This window comes from Meriones unguiculatus, chromosome 11 (genome assembly GCF_030254825.1).
Source record: "Meriones unguiculatus strain TT.TT164.6M chromosome 11, Bangor_MerUng_6.1, whole genome shotgun sequence".
NCBI classification, from domain to species: domain Eukaryota; kingdom Metazoa; phylum Chordata; class Mammalia; order Rodentia; family Muridae; genus Meriones; species Meriones unguiculatus.
In genome coordinates, this window is record NC_083359.1 from 12,724,297 (window position 1) to 12,736,601 (window position 12,305).

Consider the following 12,305-nt stretch of genomic DNA (forward strand, 5'->3'; position numbering starts at 1 on the left):
GTGGGCTGTAGAATTTAGAGTGTGCATACAAAGGGCATGCAGGTGAGAAAACTGTTAGGAATTAGCCCCGAGAGGCATCCTTCACTATGACTTAGTGCTGTCTGCAATTGTTGGTCTGAACAGTGCTCTACTCATGAGACGGGCTTTAGAGTGGACCTCCAACTCCCTGACTCTTATCTTCTCGCCTCAACCCTTCTCCCTCTCTCTGCCACTGGTGAACTGGCTCTTTCTCCCCGACAGCGCAGCTTAGTGGCAGGAAATGGGCAGGGAGCACTGGAACCATTCCACCACTGGCTTTGTCCTGACAAGCCTTTTTAACAACAGCCAGACACACCTGTTTCTGTTCAGCATGGTGGTCTTGGTCTACATCCTTGCTGTGGCCGGCAACACGGCCATGGTCCTTCTGATCTGGGTGGACACCCGACTCCACACACCCATGTACTTCCTCCTCAGCCAGCTGTCCTTTCTGGACATCTTCTTTACGTCAGTCACTGTCCCCAAGATGATAGTGGGCGTTCTCTTTGGTTGGACAAGCATCTCCTTTGGGGGCTGCGGGGCGCAGATGTTTTTCTTCATGTTCCTGGGGGCTGCAGAGTGCCTCCTGCTGGCCCTCATGGCTTATGACCGCTACCTGGCCATCTGCAACCCTCTGCGCTACCCGGCACTCATGAGCCGCCAGGTGTGCCTGCTCATGGTCGTGGCCTCCTGGCTGGGAGGATCCCTCAATGCCTCCATTCAGACTTCCCTGACCCTTCAGTTCCCCTACTGCGGCTCTCGGAAGATCTCCCACTTCTTCTGTGAGGTGCCCTCGCTGCTGATGCTGGCCTGCGCCGACACGGAAGCCTATGAACAGGTGCTATTTGTGACTGGCGTGGTGGTCCTCCTGGTGCCCATTACCTTTATCACCACCTCCTACGCCCTCATCCTGGCCGCTGTGCTCCGGATGCGTTCTGCCGAGGGGCGTCAGAAGGCCCTGGCCACATGCTCCTCCCACCTGACAGTCGTCAATCTCTTCTACGGGCCCCTTGTCTACACTTACATGCTACCCGCTTCCTATCACTCTCCAGGACAAGATGATGCAGTGTCTGTCTTCTACACCGTTCTCACACCCATGCTCAACCCTGTCATTTACAGCCTCAGGAACAAGGAAGTAACAGGGGCAATGAAGAAAGCAATGGGAAGGTGTGGGGTCAGTAGGAGTGTGTGAGACCTGAGAGGACGAAGAGGCCAAGCACCTCAGCTCTTAGCATCATCATATGCACTAAAGGCTGAGGCAAAGAGATACATCCACTCGACTCCTTCATCCCTGGCTATTTCCTCCGTCTTCTCTATCAGCCTCCTGTCCTCAAGCATGATGTCCTGACTGAGAACTCTCAACACAGCCCCTCAGCAGAGTCCTCCATGGCCAGAACTGTACCTGACATGTTCAGGTAGCTTCTCCTTCCCTTGCTTAGAAACTGCCTAAAGCGTCAGAGACATCTGCAGTGCTTCTCCCATCCACAGCTCAGCCCGCCATCTTCCCCTCACCCGATTTGTGGATTTGAGAGGTTTCTTTTTCCCAACTAGTTTGTGCAAACCCAGATGGCAGAGGATTCACTTCTTTAATGCCACATTGTCAGCTTCTAGGAGGGAGCCCGGAAGATGTGATTAATAATAAATACTGGATAAATAGAAAACTGCAAAGACCATTTCCTTAACCAGTGATCTCATGAGCATTGGTCCAGCTTCTTGGAATTTGTCCCTGCCTTGGGGATGACTCCACGTCCCTGAGTCTTCCTCTTCTGGGATTCTTTCCCATTAAGGGATAAAGGTTTTAAAGCCTGCGGCTAGACCCTTCCGATTGAAGGCCCCGATTGAAGGCCTGGGCTTCATGCATCACCTGGCTCCAAAGTTATCCATATATATTTATAGGTCAGCCAGGCTTCCCCTGACCCCCTCCCTCAGCACACACCCGCTACCCACAAAATACTTGTGAATTCAAGCTTCCTCCCTACCACTTCCTGTTAGCAGAACTCTCACTACAGGGGGAGAGGGAAGGCTTCCCTAACTGTGATTGGTCAACCCCTGGACATGCTAAAGTTTCTGACAGTTTTATTACTATCATACGTCACAGCAGAGTACAAGCCTTTTTCCTTTGTTTTGGCTAAATAATGTCCCACTGTGTATATAAGACACCTTTTCTTTATCCATTCACCCATTGATGGTTGCTTCAAGAAACCACATGGGGTTTCCGAGGGTGACGGAAAAGCAAGGCTTCAACGATGGGGTCGGTGGGTGAGTAGGAGGAATTCCGGTCCCTTTAGGATCTGTCATCCAGTTAACACACGAACAACATGCTCACAAGCCAAAGCACAATGCTTGGGTCTGGCGGTCACGTGATGTACCTGCACAAAACACGCCCCCTTCCCCCCCAGACAGGATGAGCTTAGAAAATACCCTGAAATGAAAAACTGCTGCCCTTCATGCATTGTTAGGGGTGAGGAATGGGTGTCAGTTAAAAGTACCTGGGTGCTTCTTGTCAGAGGGTCTTCAAGAAAGTAGGGAAGGCAGCCAACCACAAGAAGTCATCTTTAATGGAGCTGGGTGGGGAAAACAGAAACCCCACTCTCCAGGCCTCTCGTTTCTCAGAACTGCCGAGATCCCCTGCCAAGACATCTCTGGTCACGTGGGAGCTTGAGGCACTGGAAGCTCATTGGCCAAGGCTCCAAGAAGGCGGGAAGAGTGTAAAGTGCGGACCAATGAGAACAGGCTGACAACCTGGAGGCCCTGTGCCCTACGCATGCGCAACGCAGTTGGGCCTCTTTTTGGGAAGAGCAGCGCCTTGGATTCAGGATTCCAGCACCCGGTACCGGTTCTTGGTTTTACCCTGGCCACCCAACCTTCCCAGTTCCTCCAGAGGACATGGGCACCTCTCAAGCCGCTCCCACCTTCTCATTTCGGTTTAGCCATGTGAGAAGGAGAGAAACAGGCCAGAGCTCCCTGCAGGCCGCACAAGCCTAGGTGATGTTTTGTCCGAGGTGGCCCCAGAGCAAGGCTGTCAGCACGGCCCGCTCAGCGGCTGAGCCCACCGCTTGCTCTCTATATCCAGTTTAGGACGCTTAAAGCCCTCGTTCGAGTTGTGAGGAGCTTCGGCCTGGGAGACAGTGTCGCCCACGTGGAGGATGGGTTGAGTCGAGGTGACCCGGCCATGTCGCCTTGTGTGAACTCCACCTGACCATGCTCTTTCCACAGAGACAGGACCTAACAGCCTGGGCCATGCACCCTGCCGTCCCGAGCAGGCTTCTCTTGGCCTGTAGCCTCGCCTTCATGCCCTTCTCTGCAGGTGAGGGTGGGATGGAGCCGTCCTTTCTATAACCCCAGCCCAGCTTGTATTTCTCTATCCTCTGCACCCCTCCTCCTGAATTCTGTTTTGCATTCTCTATCCCACTCCAGCTTATACTCCCACATCTCTACCGCCTTCGCTGTTCCCGACAGCCGGGTCAATCCGAAGCTTTGCCCCTTCAGGGCCACCTTCCCTTGCACTGTGCTCTGCCGGGCCCCTGCAGTGAACCGTGGTTTCTGCCTGCAGATCCGGTGCAATCTACTCAGCAGTGCTATGGCCTGGGCGGAGTCCTCCATGTCCCCGCCTGACCGCCTGGCTTCCGGGGAACAGCTGAGCCTCTCTGTGCCTGTGTCCCTTCTAGAGAGTTAGGGATGTGATTTCGGCCCCTTGGGATTGTGAGGAATGCATGAGCTCCGAGTAACACACACAGTGCTGTCTACACACTAAGGTCCCGGAGTTGTTTCCCAAAAGCGGCTGCTTGTTGACAGAAGGTGAAGGGTTCAGCGGTGTGAGGTGCAGGGCTTCTGCCTGTTTCCTGATTTCCCTGAGAGCTGGCTGCTCTGTGTAAGCAACGGCTACCCTTGTCCCAGCACAAGAGGCTCTGGATCCGGCTTTGAGCCCTGGGCGTGTGGCTAGTACAGCATGGTCATTTGTGATGGCAGAGGTGGTGTCAGTGTTGAGACACGGTCTCCTTCTGTAACCCAGGCTGGTCTCAGTCCTAGAGAAAGCCTCCTGCCTCACACAGATATGAGCCATATTTATTTTTAAAGCAAGTTCCATTTCTCCTCTCTCTCTCTCTCTCTCTCTCTCTCTCCCTCTCTCTCTCTCTCATGTGTATGTTGAACTGAGGGCCTCATATAGGTCAGACAACCACTGAGTCACCCTAACTTCCTGTGGGGAACTGAGGAAGCTTTGAACAGCTGTAGACCCACGGGAAATGGGCTAAGTCTTCCTTCCTCACCCCACTGGGTCAGGCTCAGAGGGAAGGCATGGGTTTCAGTGCAGGTGTTGACAGTGTGTACAGAAACCGGCAACGGTCGCTTCCTCCTCCCCTGTTGACTGCTCCCCTACAGAGAGAGGCCTCTTACTGACATGTTGAGCTTCTGGGCTGCTGGGTCGTTGGTGTGACTCCATCAGAGTCCACACAGCCCACCTGACCCCAGCTCTTCTGTATGTGTGCGTCTGTATGTCTGTCCTTTCCTCATTCCCCTGCCTCTGGTCAAATAAGGGCATCAAGTCACATGAGACACCAAAACCCTGCCTCTGTAACATTTGAATATTCATTTCTGCCTGCTGGCACAGCCCCCCCAAGCTAACCACACAATCCCTCAGCCCACTGATTCAGTGGTGAGGGCTCATGCGCACCCTCAGATTTTTCATTTTTCTCCCACAGTACGTACGTTCTCTTTCTTTAGCAGGTAAAGGGAGAGGTGACAGGACATGCAGGGGCCACCCATGCCTTCCTTCCACTCGCACTAACAGACCCATCATCACAGGAAGAGTGTGTAAAGAGTCAATTTAGGGGGGGCTCTATGAACAAGAGGCCATCGTGATTTTGTTAGCAGAGGTTCAGGGCAAAGCCTGCCTCTCCCACAGCTCCAGTGGGCTCAGCCACCTGCTTCAGAGCTCCACAGAAAGGAACAAGTAATAGCAAAAGTTTTTATGCAGCCACAGAGGGAGAGGGATAAACAAAGGGATCCAGTTGCCCCAAGTCCTTCTTCCAGGATAGTGCCCAGATGGCCCAAAGCTGGCCTCCTTGAGGTGACCAGTGTGGTTGCTACATGCTGCCCACTTCTGCAATCTAGCTTTTCTGGATAATCGCCCTCATCTGTGCTGGTCTGTCCTGCAGTTTTGCTTTGTGGGAATCAGGAGGGACCCGGGAAAAATTAAGGACAATGACTTATCTCTCTGCCTTCAACTGACATAAAGGAGAAAGGCAGAAGCTGAAGGCAGAGAGCCCAGGTTTCCACCCTGTGTTTCATTTCCTTGTGAGCTCTTGTAAAGGGCCTCACTTTAGAAGCAGCTTCTATGAGTATTACAGCTGTATGTAAAATTGTAGCTCCTCCCTGCTTTTAAATTGTCCTTGTGTTGTTCTGGGGTCAGCTTAAATCCAACATAACTCAACCCCAGGTCAATGCAGATGACAAAAATTTATTGTCATCAAGCCACTACTCATCAGTCAGGGCCACATAACAGACTCAGGAGCTGAACTGCGACCTTGAAGGGACATTTAAAGGATGAAAACATAAAGCAGGAGGGAACAGGAGGAGCTGTAGCATTGTCCAGTCATATTTTGACGTAGGGGTTGAGCAAGGGAGTTGCCATCAGGATAGGAGTTGGTTCCTGGCCTGGGAACATGAACTTAGTTTGACCCTGCCAGCAAGATGGAGGAATTGTCCCTGAGGTATCTGGACTCAGACAACTGTCTCCTTACAACAGAAGCTGTTCAGCTGTTGGGAAGTCCCGAGCTCCCCTAGAGCTTAGGACCTTGAGCTTAGTTTCTCCCTCTGATTTAATGGAGCCTGAAAAGGAAATGGTAGGACTTGGAATAAGTTTCTTTTGCTTGTTCCCAACAGTGTCTGTTCATTGTACTTCTATGCTATATAAGGACATTTTCATGCACACATACCGTCATATATATCCATCATACTTCATTTATATATATATTTAATTCTTTATTAATTACACTTTATTCACTTTGTATCCCCCCCCCCGTGGTTCCCTCCCTCCTCCCGTCCCAATCCCTCCCTTCCTCCACCCTCTGCATGCATGCCCCTCCCCAAGTCCACTGATAGGGGAGGACTTCTTTTCCTTTCTTCTGATCCTAGTCAATTAGGTCTCATCAGGAGTGGCTGCAGTGTCTTCTTCTCTGGCCTGGTAATGCTGCTTCCCCGTCAGGGGGAGGTAATTAAAGAGCAGGCCAATCAGTTCATGTCAGAGACGGTCCCCTGCTATACCACATAAGGATGTTTTCATACACATATACATTATATACATTTGTTGTACTTCTATGTTATATAGGATATTTTTATAAATGCATACATTATATATATCATGCTTCTGTGCTATAAAGGGCATTTTTATACACACTTACATTGTATATATCATCATACTTCTATGCTACATAAGAACATTTTCATAATGTAAATAGTATATATTCATCATAGTTCTAAGCTACCTAAGGACATTTTTATGCCTGCATACATTGCATATATTCATCATACTTCTACATAAGGACATTTTCATACACACATACATTTTCATACACACATTTGGGGTGCATTTTCCCACTCCTCCTTTCTTATCACTCTTCTTTGTTCTTTCAGACAGTCTCAGTTCTTTCATATATTAAGTACAAACATGATTGCATATATCTGTATAAGATACAGGAGCCACATACAAAAGGAACATGGCATTTGTCGTTCCGAGACTGTCTTAATTCCTTTCATCTGGTAACTCCACTTACGTCCATTTTCCTATAAATAATGTAACTTCTTCGTGGTGAAAAAGTACACATTTTTAAACCCATTCTGTTGTAGAACATCTAGGTGGATCCCATAATATAGCTGTTATGAGTAATGTCCATCTCTTTATCTTTCCTCCTGCTTCCTATGAGCAGATTGTGGAAGTGACTTGTTTTGTTTGTTTTTAGGGGAAGAAGAGGCCTACGAGATAAAATGTGCAGGTTTTTATCCTGGTACACCTTCAGATCCTCTTTTCCTTTCCCCTTTGTCATGTCTTGCCTCAGCCATGGCCCAAAGCCATCCTCACTGAGAGTTTCCAGTCAAGACTCCTCTACACAAGAGGCACAAAGATCATTGTCTTTTATTGTACAAAGAGCCCCGAGTGGTGCCTACTTGCTCAGCATCTTAACAGCTCAAACCAAAACCTGAACTTCACAAAGAAGCAAGCTTTTTTATCTGGAGTAATTCCTGTTTTATATATATTAATTACAGTTTATTCACTTTGTATCCCAGTTGTAGCCCCCTCCTTCATTCCCTCCCAAACCCATCCTCCCTCCCTCTTCTCCTCCCATGCCTCTCTCCAAGTCCACTGATAGGGAGGTCCTCCTCCCTTTCCATCTGACCCTAGCTTATAAGGTCTCATCAGAACTGGCTGCATTGTCCTCCTCTGTGGCCTGGCAAGGCTGTTCCCCCCTTAGGGGAAGGTGGCCAAAGAGCCAGCCACTGAGTTCATGTCAGAGACAGTCCCTGTTCCCCTTACTAGGGAACTCACATGGATACCAAGCTGCCATGTGCTATATCTGAGCAGAGTTTTTAGGTAATATCTATGCATGGTCCTTGGTTGAAGTATCAGTCTCAGAAAAGACCCCTGTGCTCAGATATTTTAGTACTGTTGCTCTCCTTGTGGAGCTCCTGTCCCTTCCAGGTCTTACTATCTCCCCCTTTTTTCCTAAGATTTCCTGTACTCTGCCCAAAGTTTGGTTATAAGTCTCAGCATCTGCTTTTATACCCTACTGGGTAGAATCTTTCAGAGGCCCTTTGTGGTAGGCGCCTGTCCTGTTTCCTGTTTTCTCCTTCTTCCAATGACCATCCTATTTTTCTTTTTGACTGAGGATTGATTGTCTTACCCAAGGTCCTCCTTCTTGCTTGGTTTCTTTAGGTGTACAGATTTGTGTAGGTTTATCCTATATTATATGTCTAGTATCCACTGATACGTGAATATATACCGTGTGTATCTTTCTACAAGAAGCAATCTTTTAATATAATAATTGGCTTAAGGTAGTGTGACATGTATGTTTGGTTGAGGGAGCAGAGAAGCTGCTACCAAACAGCCTGCACAACACACTTAATGATTCCGTGTCCAGATCAGACACTGCTCTGAGAGCCAGCAACCATGCACTGCCACTGGAGGGGCAGAAAAGGCCATCTGGGCAGCTTCTGTGAGATGGGGAGAAAATGATGCTTATTCCCACTTCACAGGGGTGAGCAGGGAGGCGGCCAGGTGTGTTCTCAGGGGTGGCTTTGTGTGTGTGGTTCACAGTGATTTTGCTTGCGTATTGGCTATGTTAGACCCTTTTAAATGTGTGTGGGTATTCTACCTGCATGTATGTCTGCATACCATATGCATACAAGGCTAGAAGAGGGTGTAAGACCCCATGAATTGGAGTTACCGATGATCATGAGACACAGGGTGGGTGCTGGGAGTCAAACCAAGGGTCCTCTGGAAGAACAGAGGGTGCTCTTAACCACTGAGCCATCCCTCCAGCCCAGATAGGCTTCCCCACCAAGAGCAAAATTTGATAGTCCTTATTCACCTGCCCTCCTCCCGTGAGAAGTGGCCCCAGTGAACACACCAGACACACAGACACCGCTGCTGTGGTGCTACCCTGCTTGTCTTCGCACTCCGCAGGTTCTAGCTGTGTGGGCCTGCAACATTCCCAGGAGACTCGCGTTCATTAGATTTGATTTTGGTTTTAATTAAAATAGTCACGTTAGACGTAACAGGGTGGGAACGAGAGCCCATGAGGAGAAAGAGGGAAAAGACATTTCCATGTTTTGGAATTTTAGGAAGTCTCTTCATGGCTAATGATTGGTATTCTTTTTAAGATTTTTTTTCTCAGATTTTCAGTTCTTTGGGTATTAAGCTTTTGTGCTTTTATAAGTTATTTCTCTTTTTCTTTTTGACTTTTTGTTTTTTTAATTGGCTTGGCCTGGGTTCTATCCACACTCTGGAGGGAGACAAGGCTCAGCTCACCGGAAGTCTCTGAGGGCTTTAGTGGCTTGGGAAGCATCCAGGCATCTAAGGCCCCTGCTGATCCGCTCCTGCTTCTGTCCAAACAGAGAAGCATCGAACTCGTCCTTAGCTGGGCCATGGCAGTGTGGGACAGTAACTGAAAAGCATGTGTTAAGCCAGAAACTGTTAAAATGTTTTGCCTCCTGTATGCACAGATGTCCTTCAGGGAAAAAGGAAAGCAAGTTTTCACGCTTGCCGTAGGTCCCTGCTAGGGAACAAAGCTCTGAGGTACTCCCATCTGCCGTCCACCCCGTGTCCTCTCCCTGGGGACCTCCGTCTTCCTGAGGAGAGCATCACCAGTCCTCATAGCCAACCGGCCCGTTCCACCATGAACCGTGAAGTCAGTCCTCGCTCTTTGTAAACACGAAATTTCAGGACTCTTGCTGCCCAGGCTAGGTCAGGAGAGACTGTGGATGCTCCGGTGGGCACACCCCTCATGGTTTTCCTGCCTCAGCTCATGGGGTAGCCGAGCATGGAGAGGTAGCGCTTCCGAGGAGAGCGGCTGAGAGCAGTTCTATAGAGAGCACTGGCTTTCTCCTTACCCTTCCTTCGCCCGGTCCCTGACTCTCCATTCATAGCTCCCATCCCTCTCTACTCTGCCCAGGATATATCTCTCTAGAGTAGCCAAGCCCTGTCATAACCCATGACAGCCGTGGAGACACATGAATGAAAACACAGACTTGTGGCCTTACCGTTGAGAAGACGTTAGGATTCCCCAGAGGCAGAGGATGCAGGAAGAACAGACTCCACCTTATCATTTGGGGCCCACTGTGCGGGCACCCTGTGCCTCCAAGCCCAAATCCTTTCTGCAGGTGTTGGGAACTAACTAAACCTCCCCTGGGACCCCACTCAAAATACCACCTTTTCCCTGTGCTTGGCAGCCTCTCCTTGAACTGTGCCTTTCCCCGACATATTCATCTCCCTCTGTAGCGTCTATTTTCACTGCAGATGCTGTGTCTTGCCCATCAGAGAGCATGTGCCATGAAGTATGACCTGTAGGGATTAAAAGTGTCACTTGAGGATTGCAGGGGCAGAGCAGGGGGGAGGCTAAGTGAGAGGGACCATTTAAAGAGCCTGCGCCTCTTTGGGCACGTGTATTTCTTTTGCCTGTAACCAATGGTCAGCCTGTCTCCTGTCTTGTCCCCTCGCCCTCTGGCAGACTCCTGGGAAATCACAATGAGGGACCTAGAGGAGAAGGACGTGGACGAGTTCAGCTCCAGCGGCTTCAAGTGTCCCACGTGCTTCGCGGTGAAGGGGAGAGAGTGCAAGCCAGAGCTCAAGTGGTGCTCCACGGATAAGATAAACTGTGTGGAACTCTCCGGCATCGTGAACACAGGTGCTTGGCTGGGCTGAGGCGCTGTCCGCAGGTGGGAAGGTCCCTCTCCTAAGGCTTCACGGCAAAAGCTGAGAAAGCCGCTTCTATCCAAGTGAGCACACAGCAGTGTTCTGGATCTCCAGAGGAAGTAAACACTCCTGGACACTCTCGACACTCTTGAATTTATGTATACACTTATTGCCAGAGTCTCCCGGGCTTCTCAGAGGTTGTTCCACATATGGAATGAGACTTTAGCCCTAAAACCCCTGATTAGTTCTTTTCAAAGCACAAAGTGATTTTGTGACAACTCCTGTCAGCTCCCCCCAACACACATACACATACACACACTCATTTTCAAAGTCAGAGGAAAGCAATGACTAAATTGAAACCTTTAAGGAATTATAAAACATAATTAAACATATTAATTTACTATGCTTTAATAATATCTGGTGTCGCCAGGTGTGGTTGCAGATTACATGCCTGCAATCCTAGTGCTCAGGAGGTCTTGGCAGGAGGATTCCAAGCGCTGGGCCAGCCTAGGCTATGTGGCAAGACTTTATGTCAAACAGAGAAAAAAAGTCCAATGCAAAACTCTAAATTAATTGAAAGATGGGTTAGGAATGAATCAGCAATAAAAGTGTATTTTACTCTGAAGCTGGCTAGGTTCCATGAAGGCTGGGTCATTCCTGTAGCTCCTCTTTACTCTCTCTCTCTCTCCGGATGGCTCTAGGGAGCTCAGCACCCCTTGAGGTAGTCACCTGCTGATTGGTCTCTTGGACTCTCTCACTTGTCTGCTTTCTGCAGTTCGCACAAGCACAAGGATTCTTTGCTTTAAAACAGCAGTGAGAGGTTGCAGTTAGTACCCAGAAGTGGGATATGAGACCTTGTACGTTCTAAAATTTAGAGCATATAGCACCCCACAGCTGAGAAAACGGATCCAAAAGCACCTTGGAAGGGGTAGACTGTAGTCACAAATGGTGACGTGGGTGGCTGTTGCTGTTCTGATAATAGGCCAAGAATGAGAGCTGAGGTCCTCACAGTCCTAAAACCTGGGCCTGGCTGCTGCACGAGGCTGCACAGCTCCGAGCAGCCACAGCAGCAGCAGCACACAGCGTGCTCCGCCACAGCTGTCTCACCACCCTGGCCACAGTCAGTCAAAGAACTGCCCGTCCTGGCGGGTTACTGCAGGACAGGAAGGGTTCAGTTCCGAAGATGCGCCAGTATTTGATTGGAGCGGGGAGGGGGGTTAAGTTAGGGATTGGAAGACCCTGGGCTTGGAGAAAAACATCCCAACCCAGTGCCCGTCCTAGAACTAGAGAGCGGGGCGGGGGAGGGGTTTCCATGAGAATGCAACTTGGTCTGCCTCCATCCATAGACCAGTCTGTGCAGGTCAGAGTGGGACTGAAAGCCTGGGAGGGAAGTCTCATGTGTGTTCTCCTGCAGGTATCGACAATGTAGCCATTGAACTGAAGAAATGCATAACCACGGACCTATGCAAAGACACAGCGACTGCCTATATGGGTTTTCCAATCACTAACAAAAGTTTAAGTTGTAAATTGGCCGTCAGAAGTGGGGCCAGAGCCAGAGCCCCGACCCCCATCTTCTTTGTCCTCTTCCTGAAGAAACTGCTCCACTGAGCACCTTCAGAGGCCCAGCCACCATCACGGAAGAATTAAAATTGCAGCTTCTGCCTGTGTGTCACATTGATTGTCAGTCTCGCCACAAGTAGATTCAGGTATCCACTTCCGGGTTCAGCAAAGTTTAGTGTGTACCTAGCCACACAGGGAATGGAGCAGAGCCTGTCATGTGACTTCCTGGGGGGTGCCAAGCAAACGCCTGTTCATTCATCCACAGTGGGGCACCAATGGCAGACCAAAGGAATGATTCCGCCTAAAACTAGTTCAGTGAATC

General features: G+C 49.6%; 2 protein-coding genes across 2 annotated transcripts; both read left to right on the forward strand.

Annotated features, from left to right (window-relative positions):
* The first annotated feature begins 224 nt into the window (after nt 1-224).
* Nucleotides 225-1,282, forward strand: LOC110552162 (olfactory receptor 2T27-like). Its single transcript, XM_021643272.2, has one exon. The coding sequence runs from the start codon at nt 260-262 to the stop codon at nt 1,205-1,207; it is 948 nt and encodes a 315-aa protein (XP_021498947.1). The 5' UTR covers nt 225-259; the 3' UTR covers nt 1,208-1,282.
* A 1,949-nt stretch (nt 1,283-3,231) lies between these two features.
* On the forward strand, nt 3,232-12,094 carry LOC110552167 (uncharacterized). Its single transcript, XM_021643278.2, has 3 exons — nt 3,232-3,322; nt 10,239-10,415; nt 11,838-12,094. Exons 1-3 carry the CDS (start codon nt 3,256-3,258, stop codon nt 12,029-12,031), a joined length of 438 nt encoding a protein of 145 aa, XP_021498953.1. The 5' UTR covers nt 3,232-3,255; the 3' UTR covers nt 12,032-12,094.
* Nucleotides 12,095-12,305: the final 211 nt, after the last annotated feature.

Coding starts and splice junctions, on each gene's coding strand:
- LOC110552167 (XM_021643278.2), top strand. CDS start 3,256: ATGCACCCTGCCGTCCCGAGCAGGCTTCTCTTGGCCTGTAGCCTCGCC. Junction 3,323..10,238: donor CTTCATGCCCTTCTCTGCAG/GTGAGGGTGGGA, acceptor GCCCTCTGGCAG/ACTCCTGGGAAATCACAATG. Junction 10,416..11,837: donor CTCCGGCATCGTGAACACAG/GTGCTTGGCTGG, acceptor GTTCTCCTGCAG/GTATCGACAATGTAGCCATT.
- LOC110552162 (XM_021643272.2), top strand. CDS start 260: ATGGGCAGGGAGCACTGGAACCATTCCACCACTGGCTTTGTCCTGACA.